Source organism: Kwoniella bestiolae, chromosome 7 (genome assembly GCF_000512585.2).
Source record: "Kwoniella bestiolae CBS 10118 chromosome 7, complete sequence".
In the NCBI taxonomy this organism is placed as follows: Eukaryota; Fungi; Basidiomycota; class Tremellomycetes; order Tremellales; family Cryptococcaceae; genus Kwoniella; species Kwoniella bestiolae.
In genome coordinates, this window is record NC_089247.1 from 1,474,821 (window position 1) to 1,501,591 (window position 26,771).

The 26,771-nt window shown below is 46.9% G+C and overlaps 9 protein-coding genes and 2 non-coding genes across 11 annotated transcripts; 6 read left to right on the forward strand and 5 right to left on the reverse strand.

Moving 5' to 3' along the window:
- Positions 1 to 973: 973 nt before the first annotated feature.
- I302_108465 (uncharacterized protein) lies at positions 974 to 2,230 on the reverse strand (the record flags this gene model as incomplete). The annotated part of the gene is made up of 1 exon (XM_019193763.1): positions 974 to 2,230. One exon carries the CDS (start codon positions 2,228 to 2,230, stop codon positions 974 to 976), a length of 1,257 nt encoding a protein of 418 aa, XP_019043886.1.
- A 2,564-nt stretch (positions 2,231 to 4,794) lies between these two features.
- On the forward strand, positions 4,795 to 6,752 carry I302_108466 (uncharacterized protein; the record flags this gene model as incomplete). The annotated part of the gene is made up of 4 exons (XM_019193762.1): positions 4,795 to 5,100; positions 5,197 to 5,660; positions 5,753 to 6,067; positions 6,152 to 6,752. 4 exons carry the CDS (start codon positions 4,795 to 4,797, stop codon positions 6,750 to 6,752), a joined length of 1,686 nt encoding a protein of 561 aa, XP_019043885.1.
- Positions 6,753 to 7,411: 659 nt separating this feature from the next.
- On the forward strand, positions 7,412 to 9,168 carry I302_108467 (uncharacterized protein; the record flags this gene model as incomplete). The annotated part of the gene is made up of 10 exons (XM_019193761.1): positions 7,412 to 7,629; positions 7,737 to 7,790; positions 7,891 to 7,936; positions 7,991 to 8,086; positions 8,182 to 8,384; positions 8,435 to 8,546; positions 8,605 to 8,628; positions 8,687 to 8,721; positions 8,771 to 8,992; positions 9,069 to 9,168. The coding sequence occupies 10 exons, from the start codon at positions 7,412 to 7,414 to the stop codon at positions 9,166 to 9,168; spliced, it is 1,110 nt and encodes a 369-aa protein (XP_019043884.1).
- Positions 9,169 to 9,614: 446 nt separating this feature from the next.
- Positions 9,615 to 11,137, reverse strand: I302_108468 (uncharacterized protein; the record flags this gene model as incomplete). The annotated part of the gene is made up of 3 exons (XM_019193760.1): positions 9,615 to 9,711; positions 9,783 to 9,872; positions 9,951 to 11,137. 3 exons carry the CDS (start codon positions 11,135 to 11,137, stop codon positions 9,615 to 9,617), a joined length of 1,374 nt encoding a protein of 457 aa, XP_019043883.1.
- Positions 11,138 to 13,515: 2,378 nt separating this feature from the next.
- On the forward strand, positions 13,516 to 13,604 carry I302_108469. The gene has a single exon. It is a non-coding gene; the product is annotated as a tRNA-Arg (tRNA).
- A 1,573-nt stretch (positions 13,605 to 15,177) lies between these two features.
- On the reverse strand, positions 15,178 to 15,267 carry I302_108470. The gene has a single exon. It is a non-coding gene; the product is annotated as a tRNA-Arg (tRNA).
- Positions 15,268 to 16,048: 781 nt separating this feature from the next.
- Positions 16,049 to 16,804, reverse strand: I302_108471 (uncharacterized protein; the record flags this gene model as incomplete). Its single annotated transcript, XM_019193759.1, has 3 exons — positions 16,049 to 16,234; positions 16,302 to 16,391; positions 16,691 to 16,804. 3 exons carry the CDS (start codon positions 16,802 to 16,804, stop codon positions 16,049 to 16,051), a joined length of 390 nt encoding a protein of 129 aa, XP_019043882.1.
- A 1,954-nt stretch (positions 16,805 to 18,758) lies between these two features.
- I302_108472 (uncharacterized protein) lies at positions 18,759 to 19,643 on the forward strand (the record flags this gene model as incomplete). The annotated part of the gene is made up of 3 exons (XM_019193758.1): positions 18,759 to 19,059; positions 19,157 to 19,330; positions 19,393 to 19,643. The coding sequence occupies 3 exons, from the start codon at positions 18,759 to 18,761 to the stop codon at positions 19,641 to 19,643; spliced, it is 726 nt and encodes a 241-aa protein (XP_019043881.1).
- A 1,125-nt stretch (positions 19,644 to 20,768) lies between these two features.
- Positions 20,769 to 21,374, reverse strand: I302_108473 (uncharacterized protein; the record flags this gene model as incomplete). The annotated part of the gene is made up of 3 exons (XM_019193757.1): positions 20,769 to 21,139; positions 21,221 to 21,290; positions 21,339 to 21,374. The coding sequence occupies 3 exons, from the start codon at positions 21,372 to 21,374 to the stop codon at positions 20,769 to 20,771; spliced, it is 477 nt and encodes a 158-aa protein (XP_019043880.1).
- A 623-nt stretch (positions 21,375 to 21,997) lies between these two features.
- On the forward strand, positions 21,998 to 22,829 carry I302_108474 (uncharacterized protein; the record flags this gene model as incomplete). Its single annotated transcript, XM_065870678.1, has 4 exons — positions 21,998 to 22,000; positions 22,061 to 22,151; positions 22,270 to 22,424; positions 22,521 to 22,829. 4 exons carry the CDS (start codon positions 21,998 to 22,000, stop codon positions 22,827 to 22,829), a joined length of 558 nt encoding a protein of 185 aa, XP_065726750.1.
- A 294-nt stretch (positions 22,830 to 23,123) lies between these two features.
- I302_108475 (uncharacterized protein) lies at positions 23,124 to 26,573 on the forward strand (the record flags this gene model as incomplete). The annotated part of the gene is made up of 17 exons (XM_019193755.1): positions 23,124 to 23,459; positions 23,543 to 23,656; positions 23,715 to 23,738; positions 23,809 to 23,882; positions 23,962 to 24,067; positions 24,172 to 24,230; positions 24,286 to 24,377; positions 24,430 to 24,509; positions 24,564 to 24,633; positions 24,688 to 24,807; positions 24,875 to 25,023; positions 25,119 to 25,238; positions 25,303 to 25,322; positions 25,378 to 25,505; positions 25,631 to 25,763; positions 25,846 to 25,901; positions 26,080 to 26,573. 17 exons carry the CDS (start codon positions 23,124 to 23,126, stop codon positions 26,571 to 26,573), a joined length of 2,175 nt encoding a protein of 724 aa, XP_019043878.1.
- Between the last annotated feature and the right edge of the window lie 198 nt (positions 26,574 to 26,771).

A 26,771-nucleotide genomic window follows, 5' to 3' on the forward strand; every position in this document is an offset into this window, starting at 1 on the left:
AAATGAGTTAAGGGTTGAAGGATGTACGAGTAGTAGGTGAAAAGGTAAAAGTAAAAACAGTCACATACAAGTAAGTAGAACAACCGTACCGTACCGTAGTTCAGGATAAACTCGTATCGCACAGGGCACCGCGTAATCCCTCAAAGGGTCATTTGACTATTTAACCACTTGTTTATCTCCCTCATGTATTCACGTGCCGCCACAGTGGCACTCGACACATATCCAAAAAAAAAAAGAAAGAACACGCGTCGTGGTTGTGCGGGATTATCATCCCACAAGATCAGAGTGGCACAAGAGGTCAAGCAAGGAACGGAACCAAATACCAGTTCACTCATGTAGGAGATGACCGATAAATCGGCAATCAAACGTACGTCATTGATGGGGTAATCTTATACATTGCTCAAAGGAAGTTGGATGAATCTCATGTTCATGTTCTGATATGATGGACTGGACTGGATGGGGTACTCGAGGGATGGCGAGCTATGGTGTGATAGGTTGAAGATATAGGAGATACATCACAAATAGATCCAGAAAACAAAAGACAGGTATCGACAAGACGTATACAGATCTAGGTCGGGCGTGAAGCAGAAATGGCATCTATATTATATACGTCGTATGACAGATGATTACAGGAGACAGAGAAGGGATGAAAGTCGATACAGATTGATGAGATATTGTGTGGATCTGTTGAAGTGCAGATGGGGAAGAGGGTGTACACTGATTAAGACAATTGTTGATTGGAAGATAAGATAAGATGGATTGATAGTTTGCGTTGGAAATGGGAATCAAAATAGTCGATGGGAGTGTATTATGTATGTTTTGGATGTCGGTGTGAACGTGGATGTACGATTGAGGTGTATAATGATGTACTTAGATGGAAACTCATGATGAAACCACCTAAAACTACAATGCAGCATCAGCACAAATTCCTCCAATCGAACATCATGTTCAGACAATAGGACGTCACACCCACCTATATAGCAGCCTTCATCTCATAATCCCTCAACCTCTCAGGCAACTGCGTCTCCCGTCTACTTCTACCCGTATCGCTAGACCCCACACTGGCCACGCTCCCAGCTCTATTGAAAGAGATAGGAGGGGTAGAGTTCGACACGGTTCGTCTTAAGCCGATCCCACCGGTCACAGATTTGGGTAAAACCTGACCATGAGAGAGGGGTACGGTCTTTGTCAATCTCTCGAGCAACTCCCCATCCAACGAATCAGGGAGGGTCGAGGGGGTACCAACTGGTGAATGGGTATTTGCTCTTCTCCCTTTACCGCTACTCATTTCAGTGGAGTCATTGGACAATTTCGATTTCTTCCTTGGACCCAATTCATCCTCCGCCTCTCTACTCATAACCTCTTTGAGGGGACTTCCAATGACCGGCGAGCCGATGACGCTATTGAGTCCGCTCGTAGAGATGGGTAATACACCTTGACTCCTTGTCCTCTTCAGTCCGCCCTTCCCACCTGAAACGGGCGATCCATCCTCAGATGCAGCCTGGGTAGTAATAACCGGTACATTCTTCTCCTCTGGGCTAGGTGGTTTAGAAGTCGATTGTTCGAAAGATGATCTCCTAGATGTAGTCCCCTTCCTACCCCCGAGAGTATTATTGGTAGTCTTCCTATTAGATTTCCTCTTGGCAATAGCATTAGCCCTAGCCAAAGCCGCATTCTCCTTCTTCATCTTCACTTTCTCCTCTTCCAACCTCTTGGCCCGCTCTATCTCCCTAGGCGAGGGGACGTTGGATCGCGTGTTGGATAAATCGCTGAGGCGCGAGTATGGATGGTGGTTCAAGGTTGAGATAGTGGGTACAGGAGTAGATTTCTTAGATCGTTTGCGCGATGGCGAATGATGGTGGGACTGGTCCTCCAGCATGATAGAGGGGGGCGTGGTGGTGGAGCATCTGTCGACGATGGGTCGGAGTAATGGTGTGAGCGAGGCGAGTTTGTCTGAGGTCGGTACGATGAATACTGGACCTTTACGTCTTTTGGAGGTTGTGGAGATTGGAGCTGAGGATGAGGATGCGGTAGATGTGGATGTAGTAGATTCCGCGGTGTTGGGTGGAGGAGCGGGTTTGCTCTTGTGAGCGGATTTATCGATGGTAATGTATGGTGAGGAGATGCGATGGTTGGTAGCAATCTTTCGCTTTGATAATGTGCGTGCGGAAGGTTTGGTAGAGGATGATGAAGGGGGGAAATGGAAGGTGATGGCGATGGGTTGCGACATGATGGGCGAGTTGGTTCGCTCAGTAACTGAGGGCGGATGGCGATTAAATTTTTCTGTTAGGTCTTGTGCTTCTGCTATAACGAGTGAGAGGATATGGAAGAGGTGTGCTCACCTTATGCTGGTGTACCAATGCCTGTAGGGTACTGCGATGTGTATAGCTCACCCTTTAATCTTCTGAAAAGATGTTTATCGGCAAGTCTAAGAAGGGTGGTGTAGTCGTTTCACAAGGACAAAAAACGAAAACAACGGTAGGGGTGGTTCGAAAGGTATGTGCTGTTTTTTGTGTAGTAATTCTCTGCAAGGTGCGAAATGGCAACAAAGAACAAAGAGATGATGTTGGGTCTGGAATGTGTAGATGAATCAAGAGGGGAGATGGAATAGAGATAAAGTAATGTCACTGGAATGTCAAATGAATATTTGCCTGTATGCAGAGTGAGTGGATCATCCTGCATACTGCAATTCAAGTGGTTTATCGGTAATGCATCCGGTATAATCCATAACCACGCTAAGCAAAAAAAATACTGATCCATCAGCCGGTGACCTCACCCTGCATGCACGCGTTGTACTCGTATTACAATTATTTTGTAATTGATTTTACCTTTTAATCCCAATTTTATAATTATAGTTGAACGGCCGTGTTACCTTTCGGATGGATGAGATGACTATCCTCCACTTTGACTGTTAACGGATTTGCTCGGTCTGGTTTTACAGAGAAGATCGGATTTACGTAAAATCATACTCTGAAACACCCCTTGCATCTCTTCCCACTTTTACAGCTCCGCCCGAAAGAAAACGTTTCGATATCCCATCTGTGATGCATCGTAGGTCAGTTATAAGATTTCTTCAATTGAGGAGATGGCATTGACTCGCTCGCTCGTGATAATCCCAATGATGACGAGGTGGTATCCCAAACGAACAACACAGATCAAATCAAATTCCATTTGTCTCATATCATATCCAAAATCTAGATCTCCATACCCCGATCGGAGTAAATGAAAAATGAATCAATCAATCAACCATTTTCCGATCATCCCTTCCATCAGCTGGGCGCGCTCTTCGACATGTCTACTCCGTACCATCTAAGGTATTGCCATGTCCCTTCTGCATACAGTCAATCTCGCTATGCATGTCAGATATATCGTACATCCAGAGAACTAAAGTGTATTGAGACTAATCCTCCTATCATAATCCTTCCATTCAACTGGCAGTATTCTGGTACAGAACGCACGAGGCACCGCCACTTTATACTTATAATTACCCAATCCGCTTATTCGGCGTCCTTCCTCTTCTCTTGTCCCTCCTGCTCTGCTGTCGCATTCCACATTCAGGGTAATTATCTTTTTTCGCCAGAAGGTTGGTTGGTCTCGGGCTTGAACTGCAGTTACGTATACGTTATTTTTTACCACGAGGGAAGGCGTAAACCCTCTAGTGCAGAGGGGACATGGATTAGTCAGGTCAGGTGCAGACTCATCCGTCGGCGGTTATGATCCGAAATATTGGAAAAGGGGCTTTCCCTCCAGCTGAAGGATGGATTGATCGAGGATCGTCGTCGTAGTTGTGGTTGTACATGCATGAAGGTCACTCGTATCGTTGTTCTCATTGATCCAGACTCAAGACTCAAGTGTGATGAGACGGAGCTGAAACGACATACCAAAGGACTGGCGGAGCAATCAATTCAGATACAGATACAGATACATTCCGAAACATCACCCATACCTATACCCAAGATCACTCGCACGCCGTTCCCTCCTTTGCTTATCAAAATCATTTGGTATCATCTCGACTCTCCGCGATACTACCCACTGTCAGTTGGAGGAGTATTAGATACCTCAGCCAAGAAATCTGTCACCCGAAGATCAGCTCGATTCAATTGAAGTTACTCCAGCCAAGACAAAGACCACTTGGTACCCAAGATTCGAGACACCCGTTCTCCCGCTCAGTATATTCACAAGGCATCGAACATAACTGTGTGCTCGCCATTCCATTCTTTGCGACCATCATTCCTCGATACTCCCACGACGATACCTAATGCCAACTATCCCGTGATACGACGCAGACAACAACAATATCAACGTGATCGTTCCCAGTCAAACCAATCGCCGGACCGAGCAGACCCCAAAAGTCGAACAAAGTTCCCATCAACGCCTTTCCTTCGCCGCACCGCATCGCACAACCTTTTAGTGCACACACGACACACAGACTTCAACACCGAGTCACCATTACCATACCACAGCATTACTTCATCATCTTAGTCTTAGTCTTGCTCTCACGGCCAAACGTTCTTCACGACTTCTCATGAACCCCTTGTTACTATTCGGCCTTCCATAGCATATCAAAGGAAAGATACTTGGTATAGAACAGTACGAGTAACACATAGCACAGGATATCCAGAAGCAGGGTCAACTAGGATTAGGTCATACACCTTGATATTGGGATTAGAAAGTAGACGAGGCGAGAAAGGAGAAATCCCAATTCCAACTCCGACTGATCACTCATCTTTCTATCTCCCACTATACGAGTCAACCTCATACAATACCACTCAACCGTGACGAACCAAAACCACAATGTCCGCCACAGCCATCCGAATGTCCTCTCACGCCCCTTCCCCCTCATACGTCCCGAGAAGTAGTATCCCAACCACCTCCCGACCGAACTCACCTGCACTGCCTCCCAAACCCCCAAACTCATTTCATCACGGGCATGGTCGATCTTCTTCTACCTCCAGGCTCGATTCACACGCCAAACCCTCGAACTTGTCCCCGGCGTTGGCTCCTACACCCCGGATGGGACCTATGGAGAGGAGTTCGAGCGGGTTGAGGAATGAGGTGAAGGGGGAGATGGGGAGTCAGGCTGCGCAGGCTATATTGAAGGTGAGTGCGGTGCTCCCGTGGATCCGAGTTGCCTCTCATCCAAATTCGAAGTAACACAGAAGGTGACTGATACCTTGTTGATATACTATACATTAGATCCTATCATCCCTCCCCGCCCCACTCCCAGAGACTCTCCCCTCGACATTCCTCCCCACACCCTCTACCTCATCCACCCCCTCACCCCCAGCACGTACATTCACCGAGTACGCCCGATCCTCCATCAAGCGGAACAAACGCAAAAGGCCGACCGACTCGTCTGCGTCAGCTTCTTCCGACTCTTCCGATGGACCGACCTCAGGTATAGGCCTGGGTTTGGGATTATCCATGTCTCCTAATGATCCTGCTGCTCGAAAGAAGCTCAAGACCGAGGGCAAGAACCCAGGTTTGGATGGACGGATTTCCCTTACTGGTACGGCTATGACTCCGATTATGTCTGGTTCGAGCCCTGCGCTGCAGAGTAAGAAATTGGGCGGCAGTGCGTTGAGGAATGAGGTTGGTGAGAGTCAGGAGCAGGGAAAGGAGAGTTGGTCGAGGGATAAATGGAGGAAGATGGCTCAGGTGTGAGTTTGGTCTTTTCAACTAGCTTTATACTTCTCTATCGCCTCGACTCCCATAATCACGAAACCAGGGCTGATCTTTCCCACCTGCGTAGATACCGAGACAGAGCGCTCCTCCTCAAACGACACGGAGACGCCTATCAACGCTCCGCATCCGCTCATCCGCAATTCACCTCGATACTACCCCACGACCCGCTCAAGGGATTATTGTGCCACACCGACGCTGCGCTGCTCTGGCTCTACTCGTACTTCTGCGACGAGCAGGGTGGTGGTCGAGTGAGGTCTACACCTTATAACGAGTCAGCGAATCTGAGGGATTTCGTGCGTAGGAGCTGGGAGAGCGAGATGAGGAAGGCTCCCGAGGAGGAGACGGGGAGGAGGGAGATGGCTCAGGCTATGGTTGGGTTGATGTAAGTCTCCCTTCTTGAAATTGCTCCAGGTACATGGCGAAAATGATGGAACGGGAAGCTGATTCTCTATCAATCGACGATTAGGCACCTGATCGAAGCTGTGGTATGCTACCATCTCACTTCGGAACAACTTGCCCACCTGCACAAACGGGGTAAAGAACTGGCCTCGTCCAATGGGACACCCACCAAATCACCCCGATCAACTACCAGCGGCTCACCCCCCGGATCAGCCAGTGTGAATGGTCCCCCATCTTCACAGCCCCATCCCTCACCTGCGGGGGGAAGCGGATCATCATCTTCCTCGCCCGAATCCACCTACGTGTCTTACTCCCTCCCTCCGGACTTGTTACCCCTCATATCAACTAGTACCTCCTCGTCCTCCCGTGCACAACAGCACCTCTTAACTTCTCGACATCACCTTTCCTTGAAATTGCTGCGAACATGGTTCCCCACTACTTTCAACTTCGCTATAAACTCTGAGTTAAACGATGAGGCGTTACCTGTTCCGGGGGATAATTTGGGATCGGCAAGAAGGATAGATATAGATGATCATCCAGAAAAGTTCGCGTGGCCTATCGAATTGGGGATGCATAATCCCGTGGCGCACACGGTTGCCTTTGGGAGGTGTTTGGTAGAGGAGATGGCGGGGTTTCTGGGCAAGGAGTGGGTGAGGGTGTTGGAGTGAGGTTTGTAGGGTCACTCTGTGCATTCGAGGTGAACATTCCATATCCTCTGTTGGAGATATATTTTTTAATGTTTTTTTTAAAAACAATCGTGTCGCTCTCAACCTATCTGTTATATTATTGTCTTATAATTGTTGACACCTAGACTGAGCTTGTACTTTGGGACTTTTGTGTGTTTTTTGTAATTCTTGTAGAGAGTGTACCTAGTAGATGTCATTGATGGTAGATTTATGAATATCAGTGTGAGCGATCAAGATGGACGGAACAGCTTGTATCTATCGTGCTTACAAGGTTCTCGCTTCTGACAATCTCGCCTCTGAAGACGTGAATTGGGTGAAGACGGATATGCGGGATGAACATTGAACATTACCTGTAAGCAGGGTAACTAAGATGATGACGAAAGTTAGACGCGTTGATTCGTTGATCCGATCGGATAAAAAGTTGAGAACATGTTCAAGATCGAATTGATCGTTATATCAACCATCTACCATATAGATCAGTCATAGACATTTGTACATAAGCATAGGAATAGGACATAGACATAGACACTCCTGTATACCTCCGATTGACACCACATAACGGACACAAGGGGTCGAGGACATTCATCTGTTGTACATCGACCGTCACATCTACGACCTCATCTCCTCAAAATACTCATCCCATGGTCCGAATATCCATCCCCACCCTACCCAAAGCCCCTCTCCTCCCACCCTCAGGCCTGTCCATCCTCCCCCTTCCCCAGGCAGCATCGTACCTCGCCCAGTTCCTTGAAAATGGGAAGGGAAATACTGTGATGCTTACCGGAGCAGGGGTCAGCGTGGATAGTGGGATAAGAGCGTATAGGGGGGAGAAGGGGACTTATAGTAATCCGAATTACAAGTGAGTGAGTCGGGTAAGGGCTTACTCGGTGGGGTTTATATGCATTCGAAAAGGAGAAATGGCTGAAGAGGCAAGCGTACTGTACTGATCGTCTGAACATCATATAGACCGATCTTGTATCATGAGTTGGTGGAGGATAGTGATCGGGGGGACATGTTCAGGTGAGATTTACCTCTGGGTTTGAATATTGATATACGAGCTGATGAGTACTTAGGCGACGATGTAAGCGGTCTTCTTTCGAATTGGACACACGATGATAAGTAAAGCTGATGTTGTACATTCAGACTGGGCTAGATCTTTCCTCGGTGTGAGTCGCCTTCGAACATCTTGTTTCCCCATGCATAGCTAATAGCAAGTATAGTACCCACCCGTCCGAGATGCTCAGCCGAATCCTACGCATATATACATCGCAGCATTACAGCATCTAGGTCTAGCACCGAAATTGATAACGCAGAATGTGAGTTCATCGTCGTTTCTCGTATCCCCTCTGGTGGTCCATGACCAAACATCAGATCACACCGATATGGATGGTCGCTGACGCCAACCCTGCAGGTAGACAACCTCCATCGCAAAGCCTCTTCCCTCCTCTCACCCACATACGACAAATCATCGATCCTAGAGCTACACGGTACACTAGCAAAGGTGCATTGCCTGAAACATCGTCATGAGCAAACTCGAGATGTGTATCAGGATGAGATATCCCGGATGAATCCCATATGGGACCAGGAGGCGAAAGAGGCGGAACGGACGGGAAGGTGAGTTATCCCTTTCATGGTTGAGGGAGCTTGACTGATTCAAAGGACAGACGCCCCCGGACAAACCCCGATGGTGATGTGGAATTACACGGGGTAGATTATAGATCGTTCAGTGTACCCCCTTGTAGGGTTTGTGAGAGAGAGAAAGTAAAGTCTTCGATGGTGAGTTGTCCTCCCTCTCTCTTCTATAAAACAGCGCAATGGCTAATGCCCTAAATAGGTAAAACCAAACGTCGTGTTCTTCGTAAGTCCAAGCTCTTTAAACCTCACTTATGAGTATGTCCGCTGATCGCGTGCTTTAGGGAGAGACGATAACCCCAGCAGTTCGAGACGAGTCGTAAGTCCCCTTCGACATATATCAACATCATTTACTGACCCAAATCCAGACTCCACCTCATATCATCCTCCTCATCCCTCTTGATCCTCGGTACATCCCTAGCGACCTACTCAGCCTTCCGACTAGTGAAGCTAGCTGTGGAACATAAAAAACCCGTTCTGATGATTACCACTGGTCCCACGCGGGCAGACCCGTTCATGGGTAAAAGGTTGGATAAGATGGATAGAGTTGCGGGGGACGTGCTGGGGAAGTATTTGGATGAAGCTGTCAAGTGAGTACTCATTCATGACTTATGTAAGGGTTGATAGAGATCCTCGGGAGCTGATATGTAGGGGTGATCTTCGCAGAACAAGTACGGGCAAGGAGGTAGAGGATGTTAAGCGGTATTTGCATACTGGCGTTGTGAAGAGACCGCCCGAAGTGGAAGGACCAAGGGCGGAGGGATAGTAGGCAAGGACACTGCTTGAATACTAAGTACATGTACATGCGGATTGGTATCAGCAACGTAAATGCAGGAGGTCCATGGACGGGGAGATCATTCCGTCAGATTCACGCCCAGCTTCTTTTAAGATGTCCTGTATACACCTATATGCATGGAATCGATCATCACTTCATTTATCTCTCCTGATTTTCCGAGCGACGGTAAAGTGTACAGTACGTGTTTTCCATTAAACTCATCTTGTATGTGCAGTATTTTGATCCTGTATATAATCATATTAAATTTTCTATTCACGCAGCTTGATATCTGTCTATACCTGGAAGCGGATTTTATCTCATTGGACATGGATTAAAGAATCGAAACCCTATTGAGAGGTATAACCACAACCTAACGATTCGAGTCTATCACAGAATTCTTGAACAGGATCGTCAGATTCTTGAGGTCTACCATGTGGTCAAGCATGTCCTTCTTGAGTGTCCACATGCCAAGCAAACTCTTTCAAGGTTGACTCGACGTCTTGAAAGGGAGACGAGTAGCTCCTGTTGAGCCATCTGTACATGGCATTGCACCATTAAGTCAGTCAACACAATCTCATCTCACCGAATAATGAGTGAAAACTTACACAGAGTACTCTCCAGCTCTAGTAGCGTCCATATCTTTCAGAACGATCGACAACGGTTTGATCAAGTCGTCGCCATGAAAGAGGAATCCCCTGTATAGACATAATGATATCATTAGCTCAAACTCAGTGGTAATAAGTATGCTTATTCGGAGACACGCGTAGACTTACGACTTGATACCGTATACTCTGAAGCTACGATCCTCTCCTACAATTGGTCGAATGGTAAACCATCTTTCAGCCAAGAGCTTTTGCTGAGCGGGTGAATCTTCCTTTAAGCAAGTCGGGAGATACTTTGTGAAAAGGTTCATCCAGTCCTTATGATTCATACCCAATCTACCTTTCTTCCCTACTTGATGACATAACCATTCACACCATTTGATGGCTACTTCGGCTCGAGCGGATTGTTCAGGAGTGTAGTACTCCTCCATGTACTTTCGGTTGATGTGAACATCTGCAAAGACAGTCGGCTCGTTGATCGGGATTGAGGGAGAGGGAGGCGAATCTTCTCGGAAGCGAAGAAGGGATTCGATGATCTTGATTCTGGCTTTATCAGGGTTCATGGGTGTTTCGCTTGGTAAGGTGATGATCACGGGCAGGAGCAACGTTTTGGTGTCGTGATCACCGGTAGGATAAAGAGTGACGCTTGGGCAGAAGAGAGATTTGGGATCTCGGTATGTATTCGAGGGATCTGATTGGAATTCTGTCACTCCCAAAAGTACTGAATCGACCTCTTGAGGGAAGTCGTGGGACACAAGTTGAGAGGCGAGGTCCCTTGCCCATTTCAAATGAGGGTACTTGGATTTGGGGATGCTTGTGGGGTAAAGGATGAGTAATGCGTTCACGCAAGTCGGGATGTAGGTTATCCAATGATCGATGGCTTTCTCGGTGAGAAGACCGTTAGGTATCGTGATGGTTTTGACTTTAAGAGCCTTCTTGTCGTTAACGTAGACACGACGGTAGAAGACTTTCAGAACGTAGCTGTCTTGATATCGATCTTGACCAGGGTGCTGGATAGAAAAATCCTTGTCGAATTCCTTGGTGCCGGTGTATGCGGAGAGGAACTTGGTGGGATTGAGGTATGGTCGACCTTTCAGATCTAACTTCCCCTCTAAAGCATCCGACCCACCGCATACCTCTAACAATCTTCTTCTTTCGTCGGACTGTTCGTCGGCGAAGAAGGTATGAACCTGTTCCACCTGGACACTTGACATCTGACGCTCCCATGATTGAAGTTCCGTCACTTCACCTAACCTGAAGCTTCGGACGACAGAAGGGGCAGTGGCGTTGTTGACTGAGCCTGCAGATGATTGGTGCTGTCGTGATTCAGAAGTAGCATTCTCGGTAGTGTCAGACATGATGAAGCTGGATGAGGTTAAGAGGGTCTCAGTGGAGACGTAGTGGTGACGATGGCGTGAGGGTACGGGGGCGGCTCGATGCGAGAACAAAGCTGTAGTCGACGGAACGGAAAAGGATAACGGATGCTTATATGAAAGTAAAGCAAGAGGGATGATGAAGCAATTTGCAATTTTGAAGACACATGCATCAGATATTTGTACATATATGTGTACATGCTATTTCACTTCTTGATCATCTCAGCTCAACTTCAGGATATGGCCAATTTTGATCGATCCATCAATTAATCAATCAACTCCATCAATCAATCACCATCACCACCATTTCGTACCTCTCCGTGTCTCACCACCATCCATCATCATCCGTCTCTCCATCAGCACATCAGATTCACACATCCGCATACCTACACACACACCCGCAGTGACCTCCTCTCCGCTTCAACGAAAGGAAGCTTAAACTTAAAGGGGGGTAAAGTTCTCTGTAAAGGACCTGAGCAGTGCACTGACCGTTGAGTATCGGTTGCTCGATAACAACAAGTAGAAAACACATATGAATTTGAAACGCCATGCCATGCATCCTCCCTCTCCCAGTGACGAAAGTCGTCACAGCTCGTGCAATTTGATTCAGGAAAATTATTACGTAACTCAACCGAAATTCGATGAATGTGGTTTTCATGCATTCAAGAGATCTCACTCTCGCTTTACACGCTACCATCCTTCAGAAGACGCTGTTAGTTATGCTATGAATCCACCAAATAAACAGTTGGCTTTCAGTATAGCCTGGCTCATCGAAAAATGCCAAGTTCTGGTCTCTCTCCTTATGCCGAAATTCGTCACAACCTCTTATCCAGTCTTTCCACTGACTATACCTGAGTTGGATTTCCCATTTCCCTAACAGCGGTTTTAAGGAAGTAGGCTCCTTCTCCTCCTATGCCCAAAGTCGTCACAGGGGAATATTCGACGTCCGTCTTGTTCATTCTTGACATACGTAGTACTTCTTCTTTGAAGCATATTGAACGTTCCTTCACCCTCGTAGCTGTCGAGCCCTTTTGCTCACCGAGAAAGGCACAAGAAGAAAATCTCCTTCCCCTTCCTCCAATGACGCAAGTCGTAACAGATGCGATATCGTAATTTATGCTGTACACAATCTCGTATGAATCTCATGTTCTGGCAAGCCGTCGGCGATTTCGCCCCCTCTTCCTTCTATGCCGAAATTCGTCACAATGCTGCAATTAAGGTCACTTAGTACCTTTCGATGCTAATTTGAGTACATATTCCAAACCGCTAAATCCTGAATATCATCCCTTCTCTTCCTCTGACGGCAGTCGCCACAAACATCAATGCTTTGATCAATAGTTCAGCTTTCCATCCAACGCTGAAGAAAGAGCTCACCACGCCGAGGCATTCTGTACCATTCCTCCCTTTCCTTCCTCTGACCACAGTCGTCAGAACCGTTCCTATCAAGGATTCTCTCTTCCATCTCCACCGATGATAATACATCGCCTAGCCCCTTTCCATCCTATGACGAAAGTCATCATAGTATCATCTTCACTGTACACAGGGGCTATCCTGAGTAGATGCCCAGCTTGGGAGGGACAAGGGGACCTGTAATGTCCCCCTCCTCTCTTAGGACCAAAGTCGTCATAGTGCTCTTCGGTGAAGGCATACGATCCTAACTGCGGTACACCTCATGGACCTTAGGCGTCTCTCTCCTCTTGAAACGAAATCTTTGACTATCATAATCACTTATGACATCGTATACAATACCAGCTGCCAGGTTGACCTCTCCGTCTTAGACGATATACATGGCAACAGCGGATACCGTAAGGTGGATTTTGCTGCGAGATGAGCTTCAATCTTGTGGTTATGGGAGCAGCCACACAAGCTTCATGTTGACATGTGATAATACATGTTGTTCGCCTATGAGCGACAGTACGAGCATGTTCGTACCCGATCCAGCGGGATGAAGATTGTGACTTAAGACGTGTATCGTCCATCTGCGCAAGTGCTCTTGTGATTCCATTGTACGGGAACCTGTTCGCTCGCTGATTAGCCCTGCGTTCTATCTGCATACTAGGATGCACCGTGGGCCTTTGCATATACTGATTTATACAGGGTGGCAGTGGCGCTCGGCGATGTCCGCCACCTTAAAACCTTATTCACCATATATAGGGGCGGGGGTATTTTTCTTGACATAACATCGTTGAATGGCCACGACTTCCACGCATAGCGAAACTCTGAGCTGACAGCGACAGAACGTGGGCTACGGGAGTCAGATGAGTCAAAGAATGATGTGACACAGAGCGAATGAAGGGCCGTAACACCTGATCTTTCGCTGTCAGCTATATAGAGAAAAAAATACTCTGCTTTCAAGAAAGAACGCCCTGTTAGCACAGCTGGTAGTGCGTCAGACTTCTAACATCATTCTGTTGTCATCTGAAGGTCGCGGGTTCGAGCCCCGCATGGGGTTTAATTTTTTCCCATGTCGATCAACGTCCGGGCATTTCTTGCCTCTTTCCTTGTCTTTTTGCGTCCCGTGTTAAGACTGCCACGTGTGAATGGTCCTAAAACATGCTTATGGTAGTCGCAGATCTCGCCAAACATCCTTATCGGACCATACGACTGATGCCCGTTTGTGTACGGACGTCGGAAAAGCATCTTGTTGGACTTGTCTTATGGACCGGTCATATCTACTTTGTGTGTGAGGTCCGATCGCTGCCGACCGTGACCTGTAACTAGATTGTTCCTTTTGGACTGGCTGTCAAGCAAGACTGGCATCTAAACTATAACATATCACGAGCTGAGCGACCGAGGCCCCCTTCCTGAGGCAAATAAATGGTCATGGACAGGATACCCGCTCATGTCGAATCTCGTCAACACCTCACCCCGTAGCGACTGCCAGATCTACATGCGATTTAGTTCCCGGACCTGAACACGACCGCGATCTACATCTGATGCATCCAAATCAATGTATTGCGGTGGAAAAGGGGTCGAATACAGGCCTCGTAGGCAGCGTTCTTGCCCAGAGATTGGTGTCATGATGTGATTCTCTCAAGATCTAGATTGTGCCGTCATCTAGCAAATCTGTCATTATCGGCTCGGTCTTGCAGACGATGCGGGCTGCATCATGTCGCCCGAATGATCTATAGCGTGATACTCATTACGACTTTCGCGGGAGTGAAAGCAGCGAGGGTGGGTGTCCGTCCCAATCGAAATAGAAATCGGTCAGTCTCGTATTTTTACAATGGTGCGGGTTTACGTAAGCAGACCAAAATTTTACATCGTGCTGCACCTTCTCGATTCTCTAGGTATTTTCATACATTCTCTTACATCCATACACAACCAAAGCTATGCGACATATGAATTGGACATGATGGAAAGCTTCTGTCATATTACATCGGAGAGTATCCAAGACTTCAGGTGGTACTGGATCGGTTTTGCCGCCAATACAGTTTCATGTCTGTAGAGTGGCATTTTTGCCTGTCGACTATGACAGGCGCTTCGGAATTACGTTACATTATATGAGTTGACTACATCATTAGGATTGTTAGGCAGCGTTGCACAGAGAAGGTAGAGACCATCGGAGACACTGTAATGGATAGGAAAGCATACTCGATAAGGCGCGATGTTCATCAATGGAGCTGACATGTCGCACCGCTCTGAGTATCTCGCGCTCAGATTGGCGTTTATCGGTATCGTTGCATAGGCCGCTTTCTTCTTCCTGCTTGGTCTCAAGTCATGTTCAGCATCAAGACACATGATCAGAGACACCTGAGTCCTGATCAGGCGGAAAAACGCGGCTCATAAACGTTGCATACGGTTAATTGAGGCCAACAAGGTGTCGATTAGGGTTTTACGACACATCGTCAAACGATGGTCCATCAATGCTCTCGAAAGGCCTCTGCGAGCTGGGGGAGGTGGTTAATGAGTGGGGAGGGGATACTAGAGGACCGTCCAGATGCAAAAGAGAGCTGACTTGGCCCTTCAAAGCGAGTGCGAAGCGAGGAAAGTTGGGTAAAAATAGAGCAACTTTGAAAAAACTAAACCCAATGCGGGGATCGAACCCGCGACCTTCAGATCTTGTTCGCGAAAGGCTTTAGAAGTCTGACGCACTACCGCTATGCTAACCGGGCTAAAAACGGTCAAATTGGACTGAAAAATCGAAAGTTGACAAGGATATGTACTCTATAAAGTTCTGACCGATTTTTCCACCGACTTCTTCATCGTATCTTCCATAATTTGGACTGGAATGCTTACCAGGACCATGTAAGCTTTTGCAGCTATGTCAGAGAGCATATTTCCGAGAGTTTTGGGACTTAGAAGAGTCTTAGACGAGGTGCAATGGGCGATATATGCGATTTACCTGTCTGTGAAGTTCTGCCACTCTCCCTGTCTGGACGATTGCTTCCTTGCCGCTGTTAGCGCTTCCTGTACTACATCAAACATCTTCCCTTCTGAAACCCCGCTCTGGAAGAGGTCAGAGGTGTCCGGGACCTGTAGAATTAAGGTCAAAGAGTTCTTACGTCGGATCCTCTGATTCCACCAACGGCTGCCACTATGTCGTCAGTTCTCATTCTGAAGAGGGTATCTCCTCATGCTTACAATGCTTCCCAGTATCATGTAGAGTCATATAATCACATCGGATTAGGTCAATCGCAGCAAATAAGTTGTGTACGTGGTATGAACGAGGTGTACGTATGTATGATACCTGGATCTGCGATTTGAATGAAAATGCCACTTCCGCCACTACGTCTACAAGGTAAGACTGTATCTTTTTAGGTTCATGCTCTGCCGGTTCATCGTGGCATATCTAGCTCTTATGGTAGGTGATCATGAAGCATGGGAATTGATGCATTCTTATGGTCTATAGGGATATGTGCAAATTATCAGGTATCAATCGTTTATGAGGTTACACTAATTTCTCTTTCTAAGGGTTCTAGTCGCAAGTTCTTCAACCATGATAAGTCGAAGATCAGCTACCTCGGCACCATGGTATCTCCAGTCTTGGGCGATATGGTAAGGCGGTACTCCTTCCGCGAGCTCGAAGAGACCTTGACATATGTATACTCCAGAATGACATGTCTCGGTCACCGGAGCATTCTGCGCGGATGGATCAGATGCATCAGCTATCCATAGCAGCTGTGAATTCACATAGCGTTCCACTCACCCTAATCTCATACGTCTTCCAATCATCAAGACAGAAGGTCCCTGCTCTTTTCTCAAGCTTCCATACCACCTCTGCCGATCGGACAGCGATCTGCACGTGGACGATCAGCACCTATCGAGTAATGTTAGGAGGGAAATGAAATGAGGAGAAGAAACTCGAAACTCGCCGTGCAGTATTTATTCGCTTGCTCGAAATTGCTATGAGCGGGATCATAGTAGAATACCAATCTATCTTGAGGGTATACCGCGACACAGGCCCAATGATCTTGCTCGCCATCGATAAGAAAAGGCCATAACCACACTTTGAATTCGTATAGACTTTTTGCCTATTTGAGAAAGCTAGTGTCAGCTTGATACGTTCAGGCTACTAAAAGTCGAGCTGGGACCTACCAATTTTCCCAAACGTCGTCGTGTCTCCTCTTCTCCGAGGAGCACACATTTCTCGAGAAATTTGGTTCCCAATGATAATGCAGATTCCCGGTTCAGAGTGACGATAAGGTCCATGTAATGCTCGACGACTCCTGCTTTTACCGGGGTATATCCATTGAGCGATTTAGCATCTTCGAAGAGCTGCTCGATTACGGTTCTTCCTGTTTTTGAAGGGTCAATGGAATGGGTCTGTCAGATGGAGCTACTACTTCCAGAAGAGTTTCGGGTAGGTTGACGAGGATCTGTAAAGTGCTGTCAATCAACGATGATCAGTCCAAAATCCATACCAATGGCAATGACAGTCGACTTACATTCGCTCTACTGCCGCTGTGGCCTCGTGAAGACATTCTGAATGGCATTGTCTCCTAGATTGACTCGTCGGGAAGGTAGGAAGAAATGATCTACGTGGGATCTACGCGGTCTAAGCTAGTGTTGTGGGGTGCGAGCGGTTGGACAGGAGATATGATGCCAGTTCAACACCAAACGGAAAATACAGATACGGGGGTCGCGTGATACAAGACAAACCAAGTTCTATCTTTCAGTTGTCGACAGAACAGCCCATAAAGACCGAGACGATGATAGACTTGGACCAATCAACGTTATCGCGTGTGGCTTTAGCTCATCACGATGCCGTACTACCAGAATGTACTAACTCGCTTATAAGTGATAGCATGCTCGGCTAAGCTCTCTGATCTGTCAGGATTGCTTTATCAGCCAACATAATCCTTTGTCATTGACTCCGAATACAAAAGACGAACTATCATTGAGATCTAACAGGTCGGATCAATTGGAAAAGGGTCAAGAAGGTTTAAGCTTTCATTTGCTTAGTCCGACCCCTTTCCATGCGAGGCTTGCCGCATCAACATCAACGGAATAGATTGATCGAGAGAGTAAATCATCATTCCTTGCAGGAGGATATGCACAAAATCTGACGAGTCTCTTGTCCCATCCGAGCAGAGAACGCTCAGGGACTGGTATAACGCTTTTATCTGTCTCATCCCCTAGCACCATCATGTACTTCCAAGTTTAAAGTGTATTTACTAAAGGAGGGTCTCAAAAATTGACGAAGTATAGATTGATGGTCGTCAAGGTTGATAAACCTCGACGTGTCTGTGCATGGTTATTCAATCACTATCCCTGACTACCTGTCCTCTTATTTCGTACTGTATATCTCTGATAGGATGCAGCATGATCAACGTTTTGACTTCACCACATACATGGATGTGATATACTTAAAATCCTCCTCTGCTCATGGTGAATGATTTCTCATACAAAGTTGAAGGTGCTCCGACTTGATTAATCTGTTTCGCCCCATCCCTTCGCCAGCTTAGATTTCGCAGGATCAAGTGATGTTCCATCCCCGATGTGTCTCGGCTGTTGTTCCGAGCTCTGTAATGAGATCTAGTGGAATAAATCGACGAAAGGAGGGGAACCTGCAACTTACCACTGATCCGTTCGAACTTCTGAAATGAAAGCATCAGGGTCAATGCGTTAGCGGAGGCGGTGGGACTGTATGAGGCTACCAAAACATTCTACTAGGTTGAACTTTGCCCCTCCTTTCGTTTCAAAACAAGATGATTCATGTGAATTTGATGTGGTGATGGATACACGGATCAGGATGGATGGTGGTGAGACACGGGGAGGGCAAGGAGTTGATGATCACAAGATTAAACTCATCAGCCATCGTCTGATGGATTGGTGGATTGAGCTGATTACTGTGCAGATATGCTTCAACTTGAAATTTGGTTCGAATTGGCCTTGACAACGGTAAACAGTCCCCAGGTATATAATCGACAGCAAGAAAACACGACCAAGTTGCATTTCCCTCGCCTTTCTCTCACTACACTCTCTCCATACATTTCATACTTCTCTCAAACAGATCTCGCTTCTTCCTCTCAAACTCCTCTTACTATAACCCAACGTCCTGCCATATACAGACCTCCACGCACACGTCTCTTGACCACTCTTCCGGATTGAACCCTCACCCTTTCTCCTCAACAACCAATACATCGAATTACGCTGCATCACCATGTCCAACACGTCCAACAACGCCGCGCGTACTGAGACTGCGCTTACTCCAGGAGTACTTCGAGCTCTCGGTTCCGTCACCATCCACAATAGCAACATCACAGATATTCTCTTGGCTTCCGCATATGCGCAATACTATACACAAAAGCGACGACTCGACGCTATTGAGAATAAAGGTCACCTGCACATCTGCAGCCTCGATGAAGTGCGATCCACCGTCGAATCTTGGGTCAATGCGGATGGAGTTGTTATGGATCAAGTCCTCGGTCTTGGTAATTTGATGGAGAAAAGTAGAAAGGCAGGTGAGTATACAGTAAGACTCACTCCATCTAATGGCCTTCCTACCCTGCACTGTTCTCATTACGAGATCTGGTCAGCTGACTTTTGCTTCTCTCTCAGGCTGGGATAACGACCTCATGAGACCGGTAGTGGTTCAAAAGAACCGAGTCTACGTCGATGCCGAAACCAATCGAACTTACCTCTTCCATCATAAGAATATCCTACCCGCCATTGGAATCATCAGTACCTTGAGTCCTGCAGGTTGTCTGGCTTCAACCATCCTTTCAATGGAAGGTAAGTTCGTCCAAGCTACTCATACACATGAGCTGACGTGGTGTCTGAATTTCCCACTTCAGCCTTGCGATTAACACAGACTCGTTACGATGATGTGTTCGCCACCAACCCAACGGAAGAGGGTAAAGCCATTCAAGCGGCTATGAAGCGAATTCAAGACGAGATCAACGAGATCTACGAAATCGAATGTGACATTCCTCACAACATCTCAGAGCTCGCTAAAGTCGATCCGAAAGAGCTCAAAGCTCCTCTCGATAAGCTTACCGAACGACTCGATTCCCTCATCTACTCGAACCAAGCTGGATCTTCTTAGACGATCCTCTCCGCTCCTCTCCTTCTGTGCATAAACACAAATTTAAATCGATTGACTTGCTTAAGACTTCTCTTACAACAACACCATCATGTGGATACATACACCATCAAAAAAACAACATGATCAACTATGGTAGGAGCGATAACATGGAGAAAGTATTGGGAAAAGGTGTAGATAGATAATGTGTGGAAGTTGACTGATTTATAGGATCGGTTTGTGGTATAATCCAATAACATCTCATCACCATCTGCCAACGTGAACAACGATCGTCATTCATATGAATATACAAATATGCATCATCTTGTCCATACATCCCATTCAATGCTAATTACTACATATACCTGATGAGTAACCTTAGAGGAGTGAGCAGACTTCAAATGGAGCTGTGCCGAAGTTCGTCACTGGAGAGGAGGGGGACATCTACCTTGTATTTTGTACTACACGGTGAATGACATTGAGGAATGAGATTTACGTAGGAGATTCCAGCATGTATGCTAATTAGTGAGGAGGACAGAAATGCCTATGACGGGATTCGTCATTAGAGAAGAGAGGGAGTCACCCACATCGCTACTGCAATGAGGAGATCATCATCCACTGCACATTACTTGCATTCAGATATACCCACGGTGTATGTGGGAGTGATATAATACGTAAAATTGTAGATGTGGTAACGCACAGACATTTGAGAGGAATAATCAGCTGTGACGACTTTCGTCATAGAGAGGGGAGGGGATTATATCTTCTTATTTTTTCAATATATAATTAGTTCGAGAGCTTCTCATTACATGTAGACTTGGGTCAAGATTCATTGTCGTCGATAAAGAACATATGGGTACATGAAGAAGACGGCAAAGATCAAAGTGGAATAAGTTGACGCACAGACCATCAGGGTAAATGTCGAGCTGTGACGACTTTCGTCATTGAGGAGAGAGGGGGAGGAAATCCGTGAATGCCATCAATATAGTGTTCGTTGTATTATGGCAAGCAAGAGCGTTCATGCAAGTTCGTTTCCTTCATCGTGATATATTACAAATGGGATATGGGAGGATACAATGTGACTGGACAAGCTGTCAAATCATACCCACATCAGTCCCATTAATACACCCACTGACAAGACTAACCCACCTAAGACCCCCTCGTATCATCCCTCAAATTATATTTCTCCGCAAAAGAATTCCTCAACGTATGAACAACCATCAACCAATCCTCCTCTCCCAGTACTTCCTCGTCGCTCAAACCCTTCTTGATCTTGATAAACTTCATAAGTTGGATCCATCTATTCAGAACCTCCGAGACGACCCTGTATATCTCGTTAGGGAGGAGATCCCTTCGCGCGGAACAGTCCATCCCCAGGAGGAAGATGTAGTTGCATCCTGACAATGTGGGGGTTTCTTTCTTATATAGATCTGTGAGTGTTTTGGGAGAACCCACGAGATGATATGGTGGAGGAGCGATTTTCATACCGCCGAAAAAACCTTTGAGGAAGGATTCGAGCTCTGCAAGGGGGTGCGAGCAATCAACATGAGTTTACCATTGTGTATTTGTGACTTGTTGTAATTAAGAAGGAGATAACTCACCCTTGAACTCTTCATCTCCTGCTTTTAATTGACAGTCCCTCAATTCACCTTTGAGTCTTCGGTATACCGACTAAGCTCACCTCAGCACCACACGGAGGTAGGAAGTGAGCGGACTCACTTTGGTGATCTCGTAGTCCTCCATTGCTGCGCTCATTCTGGGTGATGAAATAACAGTCAACAAGAGTGAGGAATGTGAATTGAGATAGTGAGAGGTATGTGCTCGGGACGAGCTAGGTTCGGTATCGTGGTGATGTCATCAGTAGTGGCAGGTAACGCTTTCCTCTCGACCGGGTGGATGGAATAGCTTCAAGGTCTATGCATCGAAACGCATAGCAGAGGGGAAGTAGGATCATACGGAGTAAGATGGCTGCGTTGACGGCGAGTGATGCATTATGCTCTTGGTATTTGAATGTCTACTGGGAGAGGGAGGATTCATCTACGTTGATTTGGTGTAAAATACTACAAGCTTATTTGTGCCACTCACTTTATCATGGTTCAGAGATATTTCGAGATTTCATTTCGAGATTTCCATCTCATTTCGGCAAAGTCAATCAACGGTTAAAAGGTCTTGTTCTGATTTTTCACCTACAGACCCATACGACCTAGTCCATACATCATACATCCACAAGGCAGCACTAGCAGCGAAGGAGCATCATCAATATTCAGGCCGTCAAGTCAAGAGTATCCCGCAAAGTCGATATTTTCAGCTCCGAAATACGCAAACGATAATATATCTCTTCTCTTCCTTCGAATCTGTGGTATCATTCTTAATCCGAAATGGTATGTTCCCACTTCCTTTTGCTGCTTGTGAATGACATTGCTAAGTCTGAGCTGTTTTAGTCCGCCCCTCGAGTAATCGCCGAGCTGGTAGTAACGGGTATAAGGGTGCTGGGGAAAGCCACGGCTGCAGCTGGCTCCCAGGCGGTAAAGAGTGAGTCCATCTCCTCAAGTAAATCTATCCCATCATCCCTGCAGAGCATCACACATCGTCGCATCTTACAACTTTATAGACGTCGACCAACTCACTGATGCCGATGTATTATGCACAGACTTCAAGCACAAACCCGAAGGTGCCGTCGATTCTGGACCTGGAGGAGCTGGATCGTCGAAAAACAAAATAACGAGTCAGCTGAATATGAGTCTGGACGAGGCGCACCTGATTTTGAATGTGAAGAAGGATGATGCGATGGAGGTGATCCAGAAGGTGTGTGGTATTTCATTTGGCTTGCTAAGGCAATATCTGAAACCTATCAAATATCTTGGTCCATCGAATACTGATCATACCCACTCCCAAACACAGCACTACGACCAGATATTCGCCGCGAACGGTCCACCCACCGTCAAACCCGAAACACATACCACCCCCTCATCCTCAGCAGCCAAGAAATCTTCTCGAACACCCACACACTCGCATTACCTCCAATCTAAAGTATTCAGAGCATTGGAGAGGATAAAAGCTGAACGAGAGGCTGAAGCTCCACCACCACCCTCTGCACCCGAGTCTCCTATGCCTACGATAGAAACTTCCAATCCGATATCGAAGGAGGCTACGAAGAATGTGAAGGAGGGTGAGACGGTTGCGCCACCGCCTCCTCCTGGGTCTGTATAAATTACACGTATAATGCATGCACTGCTCTTGGGATTTCCTATATGTACGAGAACAACTAGATCCATACTTGTTGGCTTGCATGATACCAGCCGTAGCGAGCAATTGCTATGTCCATGACAATAGATGAAGAATGGGCAATTCCTGTCCTAGCAAGTAAATGAGAGGAAGGGGTCAGTGCGTCATAATGGGTTGAACGCGTCTCGTCAATAAATCATCCTCACATCCTCACTCTCAATTTCACCTTCATCTTCAACCCCTTTCATCTTTCACCTTTCATCATACACCTAAACCGCCATGTCCTCCTACTCGCCAGTAGACAAACGCACCTCATCCCCACTATTCGACTTCTCAGCTGCACCAAAAGACAACATCCACAATGACGCAGAAGAATTCCTGGACAACGTAGATTTAGATGCTCCTTCGCCCAACCCTGCCAAAGATCAATCATGGAGAGAATCGTCTTCATCCTCTATCAGCTATCCTTCTTCTTCCATAGCTGGCTCCTCGAGACCTCCTCTGTCGACGAAGTCGAGCGCTGTGAGCAGTACAACGATTAGTACGTTGCTGACTGGTGGGGACGGGCCAACGCCGTTGGTTTTGGGTGTTGCTGTGGTGGATTTCAATCATCTGGTATGTCCCCTCGTTCCTCTGCCTTATACCCCGTCCGATGTATGGAAATAGGAGAATGATAGCTGATATTCCTCAACATGTAGATTGGACCCACAGTGGAATTCTCATACCCCCCTTCATTGCAATTAGCTATCCAGGATGATGAGGACTGGATGAGGTTGTTACCGTTCTTGGCGTTGCCTGACGGAGCGCACTTGGTGAGCTATCTTCGCCGTGGCAGATATATACTTCAGCTGACAGATACGTATGTCTTAGAGCGAAGAGGATTACTCGTATTTCGTGGGTCTCTCCCGTACCACCGTTCTCCGCAAATATCCAAAGGACTAGACTGATGGATCCGATGTGATAGCACTGCACCTACTCACCTTCCGGAGGTCAAGTACCTACGGACGTACCTTCGAATCAGACGTTGTTCGGAATATCGTAAGTGACACTTCCGCCCGCACCAACCGCACACTAGTGTAGTAATTCACCAAGACTTGTGCTGATGCCATCGTTGCAGGTGTAATCGACAACTGGCATCTTCAGAGCTGACCCGACGTCCGAGTGACGTGACGAGGAGTATGGTGCAGAAAGCTGTGGTGGTGATTGCTAGTCAACCTGTATTTGTGAGTTATGACACCCTCTCTAATGACTGGAATGCAGCTTATGATTGTGCGCCACAGGGCCCAATACGGTTCGTCTGAAGTCTTCAATATCTACCTAAAAACAGCTAACGAGACGATGCAGTGATAAACTCGGAGTTGTTACCAGAGCCTACTTCGCCCAACGGTGAGCTATATTTCAAAGTATACTTCAAGGAATCTAGCTCATGTAGTACATTTAGCGACTTCACCCAAACCGAGATATTGGAAGATTTCTATACATCCCTAGAATCAAGCTTGGAAGGGAAGAGCAACGAGGGGGCTATATATATCGGTGAGCTAAGCATCGGCTTGATGTACGTGAACTAGCTAACTGTTCTTTGTAGGTACAAGTCTCAGAGATTTGGTACATAAGTTTAGACATCGGACTCTGACATTGCTCAAGCTGCTAATGCTGCAGAAGAGGGTGAGCTATCCTTTTTCCATGAATGTGAATATGGCTGACATGTGAACTTGATAGGTGATGCTCTACGGCTATCCCGTGGAAAAGCTCTGCACGTATCAATACTCCCTTGTCTCGCTTATACCAGGTCAGCTCTTCCATCACCTATCACCTCGATTTCTTTAGCTGAACCATTTCTCAGGCCTTCTCATGAGTCTGCGAGACTCCGGATCACCCGATCTAGACGCAAAGAAGACGAGGGTGAGGCCGACGTCGTTAAGGACAAGTGATAGATCGAGTTTACTCAGATATATGGGATTGCGTGCGTTCATGTTTAGCTTTCTCCAGTCCAGCTCATCCAATTCGCTGATGATTGATCCCATACATAGCTCTCCAAGTGTTCGGCAAAGATTCATTCTTCCAACCTTACATGCCATTACAGCAGATACACATGCTACAAGCTAAGTCGTGGTTGGTGGGGACGACGAACCAGATTGTAACGCAGCAGAAGGATTGTAAATATGATTTGTTGGTTAATGTAGGTCCGGTCGTCTCTCTCCCCTCTTGCATCGCCTGTCGTCTTGTCACAAGGGGTAGTAGAGGGTCGCTGATAAGCCCGTGGGGATAACTCAGATCGACACAAATACTTTCGAATTTAGCGATCCCAAGATAGAGAGGCTGGTGACGCTTACGCCCGCGGATAGGAAATGGATGGATGATGTTGTGAGGACCGTTGAGGAGTCTTGGAGCTTGGTGGGTCTTCTCTGACATCGATTGCTGATCTGCGATCCGAGCTGACTAATGAAATCTAATCTAGCCTGAGGGAGAGCGTCCAGGGTGAGTCGACCGAAGTCCATTAACCTAGGGTACAAGCTGATCTAGACCACTTCAGATTCAAAGGAAGTGACGACGACTTGCGATCCCGTTTCGAAGAGTACATATGCGGAGCATTATCTTCTATCAAATATGCAGAATTTTTGACGAAAGCGAAAAGGCAGGACATATCGATAGTGGGAGTTGGTAAGTCATTTCCACGCCATCTCAAAGGATCATTCGGGACCTCGATGGTTTGAGTCATCCTCTACGCCTAGACTTCACAGCCTGGACATGGTGATCACGAGTCACGCTAAACGTCACGCTGACAGGCGGACCAGCTGGAGATGGACCCATCATCTCACCATTCTCTGAAAATTGGATAGCGTCGTTCAAGGGTACACCCGCGTATGAAATATGGAATGGGTGTACGGATCCTGCTTTGTTCGATATTTGCGAGCCTAGGTGAGTGGTTTTACCTCAGTTTCGAGTACCTTCTCAAATCGTGGACTCAAGAAAAGCTGATGTGTGATCGTGAATCACGTAGGCATCCTTGCGAAGGGAAGGTTAATGCTGTTTCGGATTTGGGATTGAGGTTGGCTGGTTAGTGATTGTCTTAGCTTTCTTATCAGATACCCCCGAACGGTTTTTACTATTCGAGTCAATTCTTTACACCTTGTCCCTTCCTCCTCAAGCTTGACGAAGGATTTGCGCTGCGCTTGCTATGCTTCCTTGAGGGCAAAGCACCCTTTCTTAGACATTTGCTGACTCGAACGTATAGAGGGCTTCCACGACCTCCACCTGGACCAGCAGCTCGGTCCTACACGAGATGCCCTGAGCTCAGCATTCGCAGCGGGTTCTTCATCCTTGTTCAAGGCATTTGACGGAGTCAGATCAGAAGTCAACACGAGATTACAGCAGCGTGAGGATGCGCAAGCCCAACAGAAGACCAATAAAGGTACATCCACTCCACCAACTTCGTCTATACCTCCGCCGGGCGCGGGACAAGGTGCAAAACAAATAGAAGATATCAAAGCTACGCTCGGGGGAATAGGAAGTGGGATAGGCAGTTTCTTCGGATCTAGAATATCGACATTACGAGGAGGAGGTGCCGCTAATGGTGCGCCAACTACGACGGCAACGCAATCTGCTGGTCAGACTACAAGTAAGGAAGAGGGAGGTGGGAAGGGATTGAGACCTATGAGTTTGATGGGTTCTGGTACTCCTAGTAGTAGTTCGGGATCGATAAGTAGATTGGGTGGGTGGGGGAAGTAACATGGACTATGGTAGATTGATGATAGATAGATTTTGGTGCTTGATGCATATACATGATATTGTCGATATATCGAAGAGCCTGCACCAATCTACTCTGGTTCGTCGCAATCGATGCATGCGTCGGTCACCACACATAGACGTTGATCTCTGCGCCATTAAAGTTACCATTGGAATGAATCACCACCTCCACTTTCGACA